Source organism: Pollicipes pollicipes, unplaced genomic scaffold, assembly GCF_011947565.3.
Source record: "Pollicipes pollicipes isolate AB1234 unplaced genomic scaffold, Ppol_2.1 Scaffold_3447;HRSCAF=4054_pilon_pilon_pilon, whole genome shotgun sequence".
NCBI classification, from domain to species: Eukaryota; Metazoa; Arthropoda; class Thecostraca; order Pollicipedomorpha; family Pollicipedidae; genus Pollicipes; species Pollicipes pollicipes.
The window spans coordinates 39,119,258-39,138,977 of NW_023596297.1; the positions used below are offsets into that span (position 1 = coordinate 39,119,258).

At 49.8% G+C, this 19,720-nt stretch overlaps 1 protein-coding gene across 1 annotated transcript in view; it reads right to left on the reverse strand.

The window, feature by feature from the left end:
• Positions 1-9,360: 9,360 nt before the first annotated feature.
• LOC119092645 (uncharacterized) overlaps positions 9,361-19,720 on the reverse strand; it is a 32,452-nt gene continuing 22,092 nt past the window's right edge. The window contains exon 3 of the mRNA XM_037215606.1: positions 9,361-9,674. Coding sequence (XP_037071501.1) covers positions 9,525-9,674 — 150 coding nt within the window. The 3' untranslated portion in view covers positions 9,361-9,524. The remainder of the gene's footprint in view (positions 9,675-19,720) is intronic.

Below are 19,720 nucleotides of genomic sequence, written 5' to 3' on the forward strand. Positions count from 1 at the left end.
TTGGATGACTTCACGCCTATATTCCCCTGTGATTAATATGCTCCAATTTGGTTAAACGCCTTCGGTCTACTAGAGATTAAATCGAGCCCGCCCAACATAACAATATATATATATATATATATATTAGGACTGATATGCCAAATGTACCATGTACCATGTACCATGTACCATGTACCATGTACCAAAGGCGTCCTTTCGGATAAGCATTAGTCACCAATCCCCGACTTTTTCCTTTCCACACAGGCATCAAAACACCGGAACAATGCTAAACTTCACATTAGATTTTTCCGCTGAAGGAGATAGTGGCGGAATCCTGCTGATATCTTTAAAGAAGTGTTAATGATAACCCAATTACACAAATAACATCTTGAAGCCGTTTACCTGTGTTTCTGATCGTGCTGTCACTTCTAACCCCGCGGGTTCGCAGCATGCCCGGCTAAAAAGCCCGCGGGGCTTTTGGCAGATATTTCTGAAAGTTGCGGGTAATGGCGGGTTTAAAAAATAGAAACGATTTCAAAGTGCTTTTAAGTTACAAATGTGCAATCAACTATTAGTTAGGCACAACAAATGCATATGAAAGCAGGTAACTTTGCAAAATATATGTCAACAATGGAGAGATATATTTCATATTTTTTTTTTTTAGATACCGAGCATACTGCTTCATACATAAATCTGCCGGAACACCTTCAATTACCTGATCAGTGGAATCATATGGCTTAAGCTTTGAACCACATCTGATTACACGAAACTACATAAAATACATTCTGAATGGTCGAAATCCCTTCGGCTCACAAAAGATGAGGGGTCATTCTAAACTGATCAAGAAGTTGTGGCATGTAAAGCCAAATACTATTCATAGAAAACATTACACATCATGGCAAGACACAATGCCTGGCAAAGCTGATAAGTTCCAATGCTCAGGCCGTGTTCAAACAAAACGCGCTGTCCAACAGGCCCTTCTTAGATTGAAGAAAAAGGAAAGCCTTGCATTAGAGCTAAAACGCATGCCAACGTCCGCCGAGTCCACAGCACCCTACCACCAGCCCAGACTTCTGTTGTTAATGACTGGTCTGAACATTACGTAACCTTAATAGAGCAAAAATGTCTGCTAAATGCATGCCAAGCCTTGTGATTTAGCCCGCGGTTCGTTCAATCACAGGACACTGGCGCGCTGTCCGCAGCACAGGACGATTGCGGCGCGCATAGGTCGGCCTCGCCAAGAGCACGGCTAAGGCTGGTCGGCGTCATCAGCTGTTTACGAAGCTTGAACACATCAATGCCAGACATCCATAGATATACAGGACTAGATAGGACAACAGCTGGCCGTCACTACGTGAAAGCCGCCGGCATATTGGGACAGCCACCGAGCCGTGTGCGCGGGTTACCTGGTGCGTCAGAGGGAGCGGGGATTTGGTGTTCGCGACAAATACTTGGTTGTTTTGTGGCTTTTGTTGGATATATTGCGTCGAAGCACGGCCTTTGCAAGCCACAAATATAACCAGCTGACTATGGATGTGTGTTTCTTGGCGTTATTGTTGTGATATTGTTTGTTTGATGCCAATGACGGGGGCAGTGGCGGCGCCAATAAGGCCGTATAGTTTCCCTTCAGGCGCTCATGGCCTAACTGGGGGTCAGTGCTCCTCTGGGGTTTAATTTTTGCTTACGTCTTTCAACCGTTTAACTATGCTATCTGGCTTCTTGTATTTAGGTCTTCCAGCTGAACACCTTTTCATAGCAATACATAAGGCACATTGTAATGACTTATTTATGTTGCAACAACTTCCTGTGTGGTACCTAGGTGGTATTTCTTAAGTGGGAAAAATCACTTATAATCTGAATTATCTGATTATATCTGAATAATAATTCAGATTATATCTGTATATCTGCTCAGATTATATCTGCTTAATATCTGTAACGAACAGTGCATTCAATGCTGTGATAACATTTTTATATTTTTTGTTTTTTTTTTGTTCCTACTGTAGGCACAGTGTGTCCTTGCGGTGATCACAGTAGCAGTACTGGCTATTGTGCATTTTGCCACTAAATTTTGGCCGGTGTACTCAAATGTATTCCTTTCCGTCGAAAGCACGCTTTCAAACCTGCAGATAAAATTTGTCATGTTTGAAACACTTATTCAATATTGTCAACATTTGGCATGTTTAAATTATTTGAACATGAATTTCTTTAAATTGTGGGCTTATGATTGCAGCTATATTTAAATTCCAGATTTGTGATAGCAGCTATGTTTCAATTGTGGATTTATAATTACAGATATATTTCTCTTCCAGGTTCATAGTTTCAAATGAAACTGTTGGTAGGTGTGATTTGCTAAAAATGGGAATCGAGCATGGCCTTATCAGTGCTGGATTCATGTCCAAATCACCTGTGAGATAATTTGGCCGACCAGGTTGTAAATTATTCCCCTATACATTGATACACATATCATGGATCAAAGGCCTAAGTAGCATCCAGTGAAGGCACTGTTTTGGTGTTACATGTGGCATTTTGAACTGGTTTTAGTCACAAACATTGATGTGAAAAACATATAAAGGTAAAACTGTGTTAAGTTTAGCCCCAAGCATTGCCTTGGCTTGCTAGTGCATAATCACTTAAGATGCATGATGATCGCTCATGATCACTGATGATCACATGATGGTCATCAGATAGCCACCCAATGCCTGTGCGTAGTAAGGATCTCCATTGTGTCACTGACATTTACTCCAGTGATCTTGATGAACTACTAAGAGATTATTGACTGGAGTAAAATCAGGTTTTGGTCCTTGTTGCAGGGGGTGGGGTTGGGGAGGGGGTAAGGCTTCAGATTTACCAGATATGATCGTTGACAAAAACTGACGCTTTTGCGAAACGATGGGTGACAAAATTGCGAAAACGAAAACAAATTTCAACAGACAAGATCACATTATAACAGATTATCCCATCTCGACGAAACTCAAAGCTTAGTATGATCTTTTTGGTCTGTACGTCACATGCTGCTGATCTGTTCGCCATATGCTGCTGATCTGTACGCCATATGCTGCTGATCTGTACGTCACATGCTGCTGATCTGTACGTCATTTGCTGCTGGTTTGTACGTCACATGTGCTGACGTCACAGATCAGTGGTGACACAGTGTTTTTCCAATGCGCGTCAGATCAGTGCTTTTCACAGTGCTGTCAGTGCTATTGAAGCCGCGAGTCCCCAGTTTTACTCTCCTGGGCGAGGCGGAGGAGAAAAGCAAAGATATTGGGCGACTTGAGAGGTTGGGCGATCGAGGATTCCGAGACGCACTTTTTTGGCATTCAATAAGTGTGACGACATTATCAAACATGTCCCCGGCCACGAAGGGTCTGGGACGTCGTCCCCACAGCGACACATGGCAGTCATACCAAGAAGGAGGCGGGCTAGACGACCATGACGTTTTCACGTACAGCAGTCTTATCAGGACAAAGGAACGCACTGAAGGACAACCTGACAAGAGCCATCGCGATCTACGCGGCACTGGACATACGTCCTATGTCCGTTTCTTATACCAGTATATGTCGCCTGTTGTAATGATTTTCCGAAACTGACGGAAGAACTATCCCCATCACTTACAACGGCATCTTCTCTTTAGCATTACATTTCAGCATTTTCCTTATTCGGATTTATGTGGTTAGTCTCGCTTCTCATTTAGGTCAATGATAACGACGGAGCATCGGATCCCAATCCCAGATCCTGTAGACTTTTAATACCCGCCCGGGTGGCCGGCTAGATACCCTTCGCTCAGGTGGGGGGTCCATTTGACCTCCCCCGGTCAAATTTCCCCGGCTCTCTTAGTTCCCCGGTCGGGAACTAAGAGAGCTAAAGACACCACATTCACAGGGTGTGTTGAACTGTACGTGAGCTCACTTAGGTCAAAGTCTGAGGTTACTAGGTCACGACCTTTGGGTTAAATAAGGTCAAACAAGGTGAAAGTTCCGGGTTTGTCCTCACAGTGCCTCCAGAACCTAGGTAACTGTTTCTAAGCAAAAGTTCATATGCTCGTGTAAGGTCAGTGACCTTATTTGACCTTTTGAAGTTTCTGGTGACCAAACTCATACAAGACTGCTTTGAGTTTTGCATTTGAATAAGCGACAAAGATTACGCTAGGCAGCATGTTTTTAAAAACAAATGTTGACCCGGGTCATTTTAGGTCAATGACCTATTTTGACCTTAAGAAGTCTATGGAAGATGTATAATACGGTTCCTGCCATCAATAAATTCGAAATGAGCACTAGAAACTATCCCATACAGCAAGCCATTGGGTACTAAAACAGGTTAGTTTTGACCTTGGTCTGACCTTTATACCTGACCTTAGGTCAACGTTATTTGATCATTCAATATTTGTGATGCCTAAGAAAGCATCTCAGAGATGTATGGCTTCGTGTAACACTCCGTTGTCGCATCAGATTGAGCGATTCCCTAGAAATTGGCTTCGCTGAAACCATGGCCTAATTTTGACCTGCCATAGGTCAGCGACCTTACAAGGTAAATCTAAATTTTTAATGCCAAACGATCCAAATTTAATGCCAAACTTTGAGAAGAAAGTGGGCCGAATACGTGGAGAACCCATCTCTTGGCTACTTGGGGTACGTTTCGTCATTTTTTTTCAATGCCCAGCCCTCCCCAAACTCATTTTGCGACACTATGCCTCTGACCACTGCGCTTAGACTGGCAAGACAAGCGCTCAAGTTTCTTCCATTCAAAGTGAGCTCACAAAAGAAGCTCGCGCTGTCCGAACATAACGTGCGCATCCGCTGCAGTTCCTGGCTCCCAGACCAGCGACAACCTAACTCTTCGTTCTTCCATCAGATTTGGTTAAGCACCGAGGAGGTTTTTCATTTAGACGTTTAGTGAACAGTCAAGACATTTTCCATCCAAGGCCTGATGGGGTTCGAGAAGCCCCACTGCATGGAAGAGAAGTGCAGAAGTGCAAGAGAGAAGCATCGCTCGGGCTACAACGCAAATCAACGCCTGAAATATGAACGATTTAAACATGTCCGCTCTTCCTGAAATGCGTTTTGTGCCCGGCGCCTACACGGCAATGCCACGCGGGTGGCGACGGTTAAACTACGCATTGTCTACGGATTGTTGACAATGGAAAGGCATCACTCAGCTAAGCTAACAACAATCTGGACCATTAAGAAGTGATAACGAGGGTCTTGTGATGACGGTGGCCGCACAACTCTACCGCCTCGTTCGGGAAGCTTTCCCCCAAGTCTGCTCAACTTCCCACGATACGCAAACAATCTGTTTTTATGGCGGCTGAGGGAGACATGGGTGCTGACAGAAGAACCAACGGACAAATAAGCGCTCCTTTTTGGTACAATGCCAACTATGGTGCAAAGTACGCCCTGCCACAAACGCGTGCCAAGGCCACTGTTTTTGACAGCGCCCGGGGATGAATAAGAACGGGGAGTGAAAGACAGGTAATAGAACTATCGCCTTTGGGGACAGGCTCTCCCGATCTTGAAGATGTCAGTAAATGATATGGTCGACACCTACATTGACCCAAAATTAAAACTTGACGATGGCACGTGTGTCCAGAGCGCAGAAGCCACACAGGCAAGGTGTTCATTGATAGGCTAAAGCATGCCAAGGCCACGTGTCACCGCCACATCAAGGCCCTCAGAAATAGCAAAAAGTGGCCGGAAGTATCGTCTACGTTTCTGTGATCATACCTTTAGCGTCCATGTCCAGAGTCTCAAGCATAGGCCCCCCCCCCCCCACACACCAGAACACCAATCCCCCCATTGCCACGTAATTCATATCATCCGCTATCCAGATTAGCACCATACCACGGAAGGGGGGGGGGGGGCGTTATCCACTAACACACCACCATACAGAACCCAAGGGCGCCGTGGCCGTCCAGAACTTTCGCGAACGCATTGATTGGGTGGATCTCTACCGATGAACGCAGACCGCAGCCAGCGGCGAGACAGTCCCCTCCACTTCTGTTACGGAGTGTTCTCCCTAGTCCTTGGCAAAATCGGCAAGTCGCATCTTGGCCGCCGTGGGCATGCATGGCTCACACCCACCCATAGAAACCACGGCACTCGCCAATTTTGCCAGCTTCCTAACAAACAGCGGGAGCGAGCCACAACAGGAGGCTGGGTCCTCGGCTGGGCCGGGAACTACTCTCTGGGGCGGCATACACCGCTGTTTATGCGCCGACGATGGCTCCCACCGAGACCGGCGTAGTTTGGCGGTCAGACAGCGGCGGTCAGACAGCGGCGGTCGGCAGCCAGCCAGGCAGCGGCGGTCAGACAGCGGCGGTCAGACAGCGGCGGTCGGCTGCCGGCCATACAGCGGCGGTCGGCAGCCGGCCAGACAGTGGCAGAAGGCTGCCGGCCCAGACAGCTGCGGTCGGCAGCCGGCCAGACAGCGGCGGTCGGCAGCCGGCCAGACAGTGGCAGAAGGCTGCCGGCCCAGACAGCTGCGGTCGGCAGCCGGCCAGACAGCGGCGGTCGGCTGCCGGCCAGACAGCGGGGTATTTCTCCCAGCCGACGCGTTCAACCGTCCCCGTCTCCACCCGGACACGAGGCCGCGCCCGGACATTACTCGCGGGCACCGGAGGAGGCCACGGTAAGGGGTGGGTGGCAGCGGCCGCATCAACTTACGCTTCAATTACCATAATTTTAACGTTTCTGCACTGGACGGTTGTCCGGACAGTTTTGCCACGCCAGTTTCTCTCAGCAATGACGACGGGAGCTGTCAGCCTCAGCAGACGATCAGGAGTCGAAGCTTCCGCTGCGGCCGACACGCGAACCGCCACAGCCCGGCTCGCGGCTGACGGCGCCGCGTCGGTCGCACTGGCACGGCGGTTCCAGCCGACCCGCGCGCTGGCACGGAGGCCCCAACCGACCCGCGCGCTGGCACGGAGGCCCCAACCGACCCCGCGCCGGCACGGAGACCCCAGCCGACCCCCGCGCTGGCACGGAGACCCCAACCGACCCGCGCGCCGGCACGGAGACCCCAGCCGACCCCCGCGCTGGCACGGAGGCCCCAACCGACCCGCGCGCCGGCACGGAGACCCCAGCCGACTCGCGCCGGCACGGAGGCCCCACTCGACCCCGCCCGCCGCATAAGCGTCAGCTTTGCGTCAACCCGCGCTCCGAGACGGTCCGAGTGTGACCGGTCAGCACGAGCACGCCCAGGCAGAGGCGCAGTGTCCTGGCGGTACCCGGCATGTCGACACCGCTCGCCAAAAACTGTCCGTTCAACTGGAATGTCACCATTGCCATGAAGTGTCGCAGTATTCGGCCACTATCGCACCCGGGTAGGGTATCCCTGCCTGCTGCTTCTCCCCTCGATCACAATCGGCCAATCAGCATCGAACCAGAAATGGTTTCCGAACGCCGCGTCGTTCGGAAACCATTCCGGAAAAACCTTCGGGGGGTCAATTTGGCCCCCCAACCGAGCGCGTGTTAATGAGACCAGACCAAGTGACATCACGTGCAGTAGCTCCACAACATCATCATCGTAAAAATAAGTTAACTCATGCCCGTCCTTCCATTGCCAAAGGCTTCGCCGTGAAAGCCCACGCCTTCGCGCAGGCGAGGTGCAGCTCCCGGCAACGTAAATCTAGAGAGAGAGTCGCTCACCCCTGGCCGGAGTACAGTCGCGGCGGTCCTCAAGACCATCGCTGCCCAAGCAGAGGATGCCTTGTAAAAAGAGTTAGAAGCACGTGTCAGAGGTCGATAAGCAAACATGACTGATGATCCCTAAATCGCAAGATCTCGTTGGGATCAAGACATTGTTTCCGCTAGGCTCCATCCGTCTTCGTTTGGAAACGGCAGGAGGGTGGCATCGACCCCTCACGCGTTTATTATTATGCCCTATGTGTTATAAAAGATGGCGAACCAGGGCGAGAGTAAAACGCTATGCGTTTATTCCACCTTTCAGCAACCGTCGGTTACATTCACCACTGATTACTGGACGGAGAAGGAGACGTGTACTGAATACCTGTCTGCCACGGCTTTCTTCGCTGATGCCAGCTGGGCTCTGAGATCCCCACGCTGCAGATCTTTGCCGCTGAAGGAGCGCAAGCGCATGCGTTACTGATCGGTCAGTTTTTGCAATGACGCTCTGTCTTATTAGCAAGTATTAAATTAGCACCCTTTTCGTTTTGCTTGTGTGAAAAATTAATAATGTTTGAACTTAGGTCGCATGTTGCCGAGCCGGATGGTTAAGGGAGATACCATTCATCATCTTGTCACTTCAAGTGACCAACAAAATAACGTCGTCCTTGGCAGGTTGCGCATTTCCTGCAAACTGTCCCAGCACCTACGCTCGAGGCTATCATCAAAGTGCTGCAGTTTATTCAAGCTGCTACGGACGACTGGAGCGAGATGAGGCGACGGCCCTAATGGCGCCTGTCGCCCAGGAACAAGACCCTGCGCGCGCTAGCGCCAGCGCTGGACGACGGCGACTTCGCCACCCGTGAGATTATACAGGACGAGTGAACACGTCATGTGGTTGACTAAGAAGCTGGTAATCCGCAAACAAGTTATGCGTAAACTGTGAGTAGATCTTTTCTTGTGTTTTCTGAGGATGGCAATGGAACGTGGAGGGAAACGCGCGAGGTGCCTCAGACTGGATCGTGAGAGTGAGTTCAAACCTTTCCATAATCCCGCAGTGCTCAATCTGATTGTGGAGGACATAATGCTGCTATTTACTGCACTGGCTTTCTTCCAGATGAAGCGTCACCCACTCCATTGGATGAGGGCAAAGTTTGTAGTGAACGACGGACATCTGGCTGCTGTGCTTCGTCCGCGCTACCGAAGCAGTTCAGCATCGGTCCGTGGAGAAACAAGGACGCATCGAAAAACTGCTCATAGAAGAGATGTTGAGGCTGGATGCCAGGGCCACTGCGGCGTCGGCCATGGAGAAACCGCATCAACAAGTATATAGCTAAGCACAAGTGTGAAAGTGATATCTTTAGAGTTTATGTCGCTTTATTTCTCGACAAACGGGAAACTGAATACGAAGTCCTAGAATGGCTGACTAAGTGCATGTATGACCTTACAACTATGTTGCTAGCGTCTGTGAGCGGGGCAAAAAAAAATCCTACCATCACACATGTATTACTAGTGGTCACTACCAAACAAATACGCACCCTGTCAAACTACATCGGCTCGAACGTGCCGCCAGTGGCATCAGCTCACAGCCCGCCGCAGCCGAGCATGTGCCGCCAGTGGCATCAGCTCACAGCCCGCCGCAGCCGAGCATGTGCCGCCAGTGGCATCAGCTCACAGCCTGCCGCAGCCGAGCATGTGCCGCCAGTGGCATCAGCTCACAGCCTGCCGCAGCCGAGCATGTGCCGCCAGTGGCATCAGCTCACAGCCCGCCGCAGCCGAGCATGTGCCGCCAGTGGCATCAGCTCACAGCCTGCCGCAGCTGTGCGTGTGCCGTCGCTAGCTGCGACGGCGTCATTGCAGTGGCCAGTCCGAGCTGCAGTCTTCGCAGACTTCCGACTGCAGTGGCCAGTCCGAGCTGCAGCCGCCTCAGACTTCCGACTGCAGTGGCTGGCCGTGGTGGGGACTCGCTTCGCTGGCCAGCGCCGACTCAGAACTGCAGCCATCGGCGGTGCTGGCCGTAGCGTCACGGGAGGCCAGCCGACGGCACCGGCCCGACCGCGACAGCACGCGACACGCCTGCGGCACACAGTACATGAATGACGCGACCGTGAATAGGGTCTAGTGGCGCCAGTAAGCATATCTGAGGTCTTATCACGAGAATCTGCTCCATTTGAGGTTAGACATGGTTGTCGCAGGTCGACGTAGAGCCTGAGGCCAGGCACTGCCTGCTGCCTGCGTTGAAATAAACAGCATCTGATCAAGTGGAGAGACATCAGCGCACGCCTTCATGAAATGCATCTTTGAAGGCGGTGCGCGATTCGCTGCCCTATTGTACTTTCCCTTTCATGATCCTGTATCCTACAGGCACCAAATATGATAACCAATGCTGGTCACCGTGAGCTGAGCGTGCCAACGCAACTTTGTCATGACCGCACCAGGGACCAGCCGCAGATCCCGAACCCAGCCGACTGGGCACAATCGACAGCCAATCAAATGCAAATGATCACTTAATACTCCCCCACATGCTCAATAAATACTTCAACTCAGAAAACAACTTTTAAGCCAATATAATGCGGTACTTTGAATTCCAAACAATGCACAAACAGCCTGCACAGACCATAATCAGCCACACATTCCACAAATAAATTTTCTGATGAAATATCCCATTGCCAAACTGATATGAATGACCGGCACTCAAATATGCTCCTCTAGAAAACTAGAGCTTCCATTCTTCCTGAAGAAATTAGAACATATGATGATCTAATATCCCAGCTTGCCCCAACATACCTACTAGTGCTGCAACTTTTTGGACGTGGAAAGCCCACGTCCGCCCGACACCAAAATTTTGAAAGCCACCTCGCCCTGTATGGCAACTTTTGGGAACAAATCCCGTGCAGGTCTGCAAACATGGTTTTTATTCCTAGTGAATATTTCCAATTTTACCATAATTTTACTTCCGCAACGAGGAGCTATGACAATTCTTCAAGGTTATTTGTTGTTGTTGTTCACTTTTCAAGACTAGGCTGAGAAACACTGTACTAAGACACTGTAACACCGTAGTCCAACAATGGGGAAGACCTATTTGTCATTCCTGGCACATATGCTTGTACATTCTGTGACGGCTGCCAAACTGTACATTATTCAGGAAGTAGTACGCCGTCGAACTGGACACTCATTCTGCAACGCATGGAAAGCATTCATTACTTGACAACTAGCCATACACAGCATTGCAGCCCTGGGAGCTAGCATAAGGGCATGCAGCGTGCAGCAACGACGGCGTCCTACGACCGCATGCACCAAGCGACCACCATGCAAGACAATACGGCATGCGACAAGAAGAGCACGTGCACAATCACCACGACATGCACATGCAACACGTCACAATATACCTATATATTACTTGACCTAAAAGTCTATAACACTATACAAAACTACAACAAACATACCAATATCTGTTGCTTGAACACTTGTTTTCAAAGAAACGGTTGTTGTTGAAGCTATCACATTTCATCTATTTGAAGGCAGAGAAGTTTAGCTGATTGCCAGGAAATGTATTATTTTCAGAAGGGCCAAAACATACTGTTTTCTTGGTCAAAAGTATGAAATCTTACGTGCAAAACAACATCCTTGTGTCTCTAGAAGGCGCGATGAAATAGGATAAAGACAAAGACCTTGATAGTAAGGAAATATAACAACAGTGTTTTTCTGGAACACATCACTTGCCTTGCATATACATTTGTTCTGGCAGATACCTGTTGGATCAGTTGAGGCAGAATGCCTCATTTGAAGCTGATGTTAACCCATAAATTTGGCTGACTGGGTAGGCAAACAAAAACGTTGTTGTTTCCACAGAGTTAGCTAGTTTCAGTTTTCTCAGATAGGAGCTTGGATTTCAAAACTTTGTGGCGTGCTTTCTACCAACAAAACGACTTCCTGTCCTGCTTAAAGCCTGAAATGCAATGTCACCTACCGGGATTGGAGGGAGAAGCTCGCCATTTTTTGCACTTTTCACTTGCACCCTTGCACCAGACGTGCATGTAAACTGATCAGCGTAAACTGCAAACAGCGTGCGAATGATCGGGAATATCAATTTTCTTGAAATCCGTCTGAATGGCTCATAATTCTTATTTGAAGATTCCTATAACCAGCCTTGCAGGAGGAAGCTCACTTATTTCCCTGCACACCACTCTGAAAGCAATATCTTTCATTTTCTTTTTTCCAGCGTGTGTATTAAAACGTTTGGTGTAGACAACAAGATATGCAAACATGAAGCTATCATCCTACGAATTCAACGAAATGTTATACTTTTGCTTTGATTTCACCCCAATGGTGGTAATTTCTTTTCACAGTGGCTCTTTTCAAAGTGCGCTTTAGCTTTAACACACGCCCGGGTGTGTTAGATACCCCTCGCTCGGGTGGGGGGGGGGGGGGGGGACAATTTGCCCCATGAGATCTCGGGAACCAAGAAAGCTAGAGGCACCAAATTTACAGGGCGTCTTGACCTGTACGTGAACTCACTTAGGTCAAAGTTTTAGGTTCCTAGATCGCGACCTTTTGGTAAAAAAGGTTAAACAAGGTCAAGTTCCGGGTTGGTCTCCAAAGCGCCCCCAGAACCTAGATAACCGTTTCTAAGCAAAAGGTTACATTCTCATTTAGGGTCAGTGACCTCGTTTGACCTTTTGAAGGTCAAGGTGACCAAAATCATACAAGATTGCCTTGAGTTTTGCATTTGACTGAGCGACAAAGATTACACTAGACAGTATGTACTTAAAACGAAACGTTGACCTGGGTCATTTTCGGTCAATGACCTACTCTGACATCTAAGAAGGCCATGAAAGATGCATAATGCGGTTCCTGCAATCAATAATCTCGAAATGAGCACCAGAAACTATCCCATACAATAAGCCCTAGAGTAACAAAACAGCTTGGTTTTGACCGTGGTGCGACCTTCATACCTGACCTTAGGTCAATAGAATTTGCTCATTCAACTGTTATGTTGCCTAAGAAAAGATCTCAGAGATGTATGGCTTTGTCTAACACTCCGTTGTTAGATCAGAATGAAGGCTTCCCTAGAAATTGCCTTCGCTGAAACCATGGTCTGACTTTGACCTGCCATAGGTGAGCCACCTTACAAGGTACATCTAAATTTTTGATGCCAAACGATCCGCTATGTCATGGTCTACAGCTATGCAAAATTTGGTGCGGCTACGTTGCGCCGTTCTGGAACAATTCTGGAAAAACCTTCGGGGGGTCAATTTGACCCCTCCCCACCCGAGCGCGTGTTAACACGCGCTCGGGTGGGAGAGGGTCAGCTTGACCTCTCCCCCAAGGTTTTTCCGGAATGGTTTCTGAACAGTGCAGCGTAGCCGCGCCAAAGTTTGCATAGCTGTAGACAACTGAATAGCAGATCGTTTGGTATCAAAAACTGAGATGTTCGTTATGAGGTGACTGACCTACAGCAGGTCAAAGCCAGGTCACAGATTCAGCGAGGACAATTTCTAGGGAATCATTCAATCTGATGCAGCAACGGAGTGTTAGACGAGGCCATACATCTCTGAGAAAGCTTCTTCGACAACACAGCAATTGAATGAACGACTTCCTTTGACCTAAGGTTGGGTGGGAAGTTCAGGCCAAGGTCAAAACCAATCTGTTTTATTACCCTTGAGCTTACTGTATGGAGTAGCTTCTGGCGCCAATTTCGAATTTATTGGTAACAGGAACCGCATTATGCATCTTTCACGGGCCTTTGAAAGGTCCGAATAGGCCACTGATCTAAAATGACCCAGCTTAACATGTTATTTTGTACATACCACTCAGCGTATTTTTTACGTTTGTTCAAGTGCAACAAGTGCAAGAGTCCAGGCATTCTTGTTTGACTTTGGTCACCACGACCTTCGAACGTTCAAACAGATTCACTGACCTTAAATGAGTACCAGCGACCCTTTGCTCGGGACACTGTCTAGATGCTGAGAATGCTTTTAACACAACTCTGAGGTTTGACCCTGTTGGACCTTATTTTACCCGAAGGTCATGACCTAGGAACCCCAAATTGTTACGCAGGTGAGTTCAAGTACAGGTAAACACAGCCTACAAATTTGGTGTTTAAGCTCTCTCAGTTTCTGAGATCTGAGGAAGTCAAACTGACCCCTCACTCGAGCGAAAGGTATTCAGCTGGCCACCCGGGCGCCTGTTAAGAATAGAAGCATCACGTGACCCATGTGGCACGCTGGCTCAAACTTCCACTAGTGTGCTTCTCGGTAACAGGACCTCGTCCGCTTGGCCAATCACAAGAGTTCTTTTATTCACACCAGTGGAGGTGCGCACGGTAGTTGCATGCAATTCCCGCGCATTACTGCATTCTGGGTAGGCGACAACGAACTCCAGCCGGAAGTGCTTAGAAGCCGTCTGTGTAAAGCAGAACATCATACAACATCAACATAGGGTGGAGATGAGAAACGGCGGCCCAGACGGGCTTGCAGCACCCTGGGACGCCCATTGAGAAACTAGAATGCATATCCTGTAGCCAGAGAAGAGGCGTCGCCAAGGTAGACGCAGAATTGGCTTCCCCTAATGGAGGCAATTAGGGGTGAACCCCGGGAGGTGTGCGTGCAGAGCGCGTCATTTCAGTTTAAGATGGCCGATTTTCCTGTAAAATAGGACGATTTCTGGTAAGTTTTGCAGCTTTCTGCCAGTCAGAGAGTGGTGGCCCATATCCCAGCTGGGAAATAGTCTTAGGGATACATAATACGATAAATGGACAATTATTGCCGATTCATAAATTTAATGCAGACATTACACATGCTATCCATTTATTTACAAATCAATATACACCCCACAAAGAGGCATTGCACACAAATGTTCAGGCACGTTGGATACGACAAGTATGGTGCGGATACTGGGCCTAGAAAACGTCGTTTAGTAGGGTCTATTTTTGGAAGCAGATCGTAGTACTGATTTGTCTTTAGAAGGTTTAACTATGCAAAATGTACACCATCTGTTCACATAACATTGAAAAAGTAGAACAGGATTGCTGTGACGTCACGCCTGCGTAGCCTTTTCCAGTAGCCTTGGTTGCATGATCGCGATGGTCGCAACTGGAGAGAAGAGTCGTAGTGCTGTTATAAAGCATTGACAGCGTAATTTGGACTCGAAAATAGTTAAAATTAAGGTATTTTTATGTGTTGACGGCGCTGTGGTGGTACTACGCAGTGCTGTTATTAGATGCAACTAGTTCTGAGCATGGGTAGAGGAACCGGGGGAGGGGGGCAGCGGGCCATTTCACCCCACTTTTCAAGATGGGGGCCAGCAGTGTTAACGGCCCCCCACCATTTTTCAGATTAAGGTTGTGTTTAGCTTACTTTCGCACTACGCTAAACATTCATACCGATTTACCTAGTCCAGCAGCCATCTTCCTCAAGATGCGTCATCTTGTTCACTTGCTTATTGGCCATCGCTTAGCGTCACAGCCATAAGGCCGACGCCGCGCAGCCCATGGAGATTGCAACGCCCGGCGTCGAGACTGTTGTTCCTATGACTTGCGAGTGCGCATGTTCCGAATCAGACTACGTAGGTTTTTTTTATCAGTAATCAGTTCGGATAGAATCTTGGACATTTTAAAGCGAGCATGGATAAGCCATGCTAATACAAATTTGGGACCCCACTTAATCAACAATCTACGTTCAGCGAGTCCTCAATATCCCTGAAGGACACAGCACAACATGGAACTGAAGTCTGTGTGACAATTATTGAACCACCCGCGGCGATCAGGGATGTTGTTGCGTCAGTGAGGGTTCCTATGCTGATCCGGGGCCAACTTCGCGGGTCAGAATGCCTCCCGTGGGAACGACTGGATATGGTATATTTTTGTAATTGTTGCCAGAATGACAGCCAGAAGACACTTTGCGATAGGACGGAATGGCCGTTCAGCCCTTGACCGGAAACGGTAATGTGCTCCTGGTGTTCTACCCAAGGGGCCCCTTGTCTGGAAGGATATAATGGATCTCATTATTGTTGAGCAGAGTGGGGGTCTCATTATTTTTGGATATAGTGGATCGAAATGAGGTAAAAAAAAACGAACAAGGCCACCCCATGCTTGCCTGAGAGCGTTCTTTTTTTCAAAGCGGATTAGTTGAACATATTATATGAAAAGGTTTAAACATGCCCGCCCACAGCCTAGAGAGCAAGGGCAGCGATGGCCTGGGTTGCAGCTTCCGTAGAACCGAATGACGTCGGCCACTGCAAGCGCCACCAGATGGCGTGCACCGTATTAATCTGTCCTCTGGGCAGATTGGTAGTAAAAGAAACACGAAAAATAGAGATTCTACCTTTACTCTTCCAGTTCCACCACCAGATTCCAGCACCACTTCGCGGTGCTTTAGGGGCCAATCCGTTCTTCTATCAGTCTAAAAATTGCACACCTGAAATATGCGCCCAGACCGCCTTCTAAATGAAAGATTTGATGTCCTGCAGCATTCAAACATAATTTTTCAGAAGCGTCATTTTTTCGTGCACCCGTTGGCACTGGCTCAGTATTGGCTCCTGGGGCAACTCTAGACGACCCATGGAGACTGCAACGCCTGACGTCGAGGTTTGTGACCAAGACTTGCGAGTGCGCATGCTCAAAATCACGTCACATGACCTGTATTGCTTATTAATTTAAGTATACAAGGGCAATTATTTCAGAACGCCATCATTTTCACCCACCGGTGAGCCTCGGCTAAAAGTTAGCCACCGTACCAACGCTCCGCCGAATATGGAGACTGCAACGCCTGGTATCAACATTTTGTTGCTACTGAGCGCGATCTACGAGCGCGCATGTCAAAAATTGTATCACTAATCGTTTCTGACAGGATGTATAGCATTTCTAGACAAGCATGGCTTGGCTATGTTCATACACAATGTTGACCATTCGAACCATAACCAAATTTTTATCTTCGAATTTTGGTCAAACATATCGATCTACAATCTACCTTCACGGTGTCCGTAACGTCTGTAGACCCCAGATAAAAATTCTTACAAAGCTTTTGAATTCTATCGGTTTAGAAAGTGTTCACTAAACCACTGTAAATGAAAGGCGCCGGTGATTTTTTCAGGCGATCGTTTATTGTCTGATTTCTGCGGTCTATTGACACATAATCGGTCTCACGGTAACTCCTGGTTTCTGTCCTGGTTACAAGATAAAAAATAACAATAAAACGAAGAAAGCCGTGTCCCTTGTTAACAAGCAAGCTATATCCGGGATTTTTTTGAGAGAGGGGATTACGATAAGAGGGGCTTTTGTCAATCATATGTTCCCCTCTAACAAGGCTCTGGCTACGCCCCTGCCTACACACAAAAGCAGATCGAGTCGTCTACGTTGCATGATGGGCAATTAAATGTCCGTTGGGTCAAGTCATACCTAAGCAGGCAGCTTCCCCGAGGCTTTTTTCTTCGGTGGTATGGAGTCAGAGAAGATTATTCAGAAAGATACTGCTGCAGGTGTCCAACATATATTGTACACACTAACTAGTAGTAATGCTGACCCAAAAATATGCAACAAGGTAGCCATACGATCAGCTCGAAGTCAGTCATGCCGGAGACATCCGGGGGCATGGCCCAGATGAGGAATATATGACAGAAGGGGTTTCATTCTGTGGCTTGGTTTCTGAGGGACAATCTCCAGTTTTATGGCGCCTGCGGTTTCAAGCCTTTGACTCTTGAAAAGCAGCTAGCAAAATGAAGGCACATAAAAAATCTGCCGTACCGTGAGCCATCGATTAACTTTCAAAATTCTCACCAGCCTATATCCACGCCATTATCCATCCATTTTGCCTCCCCTGGAAAGACAATGCTGAAATGGAGGAATGATCTTAGGAAGCTGGACACCCTCATTTGCCGAATGACATAGATGAGTCGAATAGGCAAGATTGTGCACCAGTGAGAAACAGTTCTAGATGTATCTCTAGCATAGTAGCCATGACATTTGAATAAAGGGCGATAACAACCTCCATCCCTATCCCACTCCTCCCCCCTCGGTCATCGGGCTTGCTTTCCGGAAAAGTTTCCAAAGTACTGCGGGAGGTGGGGGGGGGGGGGGGGGTTGCGGTGGGTGGGTGGGGGGGGGGGGTCCTGCGGTGGGCGTCGTGCGCGGCTGCCCTGGCCGCCGCTGGATGTTGTGCGCCGCCGGCTGCCGCTGTCACGCCCTCCCACGAGAGTAGATTTATAATGAGGAGCCCATTGGTCAGCATACAATCCCGATGATGTTAGCGCACGGCTCGACACGTTGTGGCTCCGGTACACTCGACACCAACACACACTCATGTGAGCCACAGAGCTAGGATGAAGCGGGTGACCGGAGCATTGGCAGGATGGCGGATCCGGTCAGGCACCATGAACGGCGGTCTCCCCGCCCATGGCTGTGCGCCCTTGACCACGGTATCCACCTCCACCCTTTAAGCTAGCGATAATATTTAAATGGGGCAAAAACGGGATCGCGTGCATACTAATACGCCCAACCGGCAAGGGTCCCACGCACTGGCCAATCATATTGACAAGAGCCCACTGGGTAATGACCCTGGGACCCCTCCCCCCCCCCCCCCCGGCCTTAACTAATCCACGTAGACTCCACGCACTCGGCGCCCATCACACTCATTCCAAGCATTCGCAAACGCTGGCGCCCACATCCTCTCATTCATTCTTGGCACGCACACGGGTGGGCCCCCCCCCCCCCGCCTTTATTTCCCGCACCTTGACATTATAATTGGCTCGTCCGCGTGGGTCCTCGTCAAGTTTAATTCATTTATCACAATTCGGTCTTGTCATAAATCTACGTTTAAGCCCCGTTCAAAGCCTATCACGCTGATTTGCCAGCTTGGCACAGACGCAGCTGCTGGGCCGACCACGAGTGTCCGAAGCTGAACGGCGACTCGTTCCCTCGCCTGACCTGCAGGGTGACGGCTCCCTATTTGGATGACGCCCCCCACGTTCCGTCCATGATGGGCGGCCCATCATTCGCACGGCCACACCCACCGCTCGCAGCTTCCCGCTGCCGCGCATGCGCCTTAGGTAGCGCCTCGTAGAGCACGGAGGCGTCGCTTCCGGCGCTTCTGCGCCCTCGCCTCCCGCCCGCCGGAGCAGGCTTTGCAAGGCACCGCCCCACGGCGCGCCCCTCAGAGGCCTGGAGGTAGACAGCGCGCTCATGGGACGGTGGAGCCTCTCGGCAGACGACGAGCGCCCGGCGCGACCCTGCGTTCACGCCTTACGGTCTCCTCGGCCGGCGCGCTCTGGAGACTCGGCCTGACCGGCCTGTCCGGCAACCTGACTCCTCGTCGTCTTCCCCTATGAGCGCCGATGGCGGGATCCCTATCCGTCCCGAACATCCCGTCACCAATCGCTCATAAGGCCCGGCGTGCACCACGTCGGAAGAGAGCGGACTGACTCCTGCCTTCTCCCACGGCGGAGACACCACGGATAGACTCCGCTACCGCCCTGCACAATCGAGCATCCCAGGCGGCCCCCACAGATCCAAGGTCACATCATGACCAATGCCTCTTTACGCCGTCACGCCTGGGGTCAAGTGGGAAACAAAACGAGTCGGCCGTCTCGAAAAAAAGGAAGCGAAACTGTGTCTTGTGCCGCGCTACCCACAAACGTCCATCTGCGTGAAAGCAGGGCTACGGTCGTCTGGCTCCTCGTCCTTGTCACAGCCACGCCGGGCTACTCGCTTGCCGGCGGGCCGCGAGCGGTGGACTGCTCCGTCCATCCACACCGCGAGAGAGTGTCATCTGCCGGCGGGTCGCGGGTGCCCGCGCCGCCATCGCACACCGCCGGGTGCTGCCCTCTACCGCGATTGCCCATGTCGACTGACAGATGGCGTCCGTGTCTCCTCCCGAACGCCGGCCCGGGCGACGCCCCGCTTGTAACCTTCCCCGGTCTCGCGAAACTGCGGGAGATCCTTCGAGATGTCGCGGGCTCGGCGCACCTCACCGCTATGCCTCAACATCCCGGAGCAGGCGGTCTCTCCTCGACCTCTAGCCTACATACCGGGGTCATGTTCGGTTCGGAGAATTCGACGCCGTTCTCCCCTATACCGAACCCTCCGGCGTCCGTGTCGGATCCATCTCGGACGAGATGGGCCTTCGCTA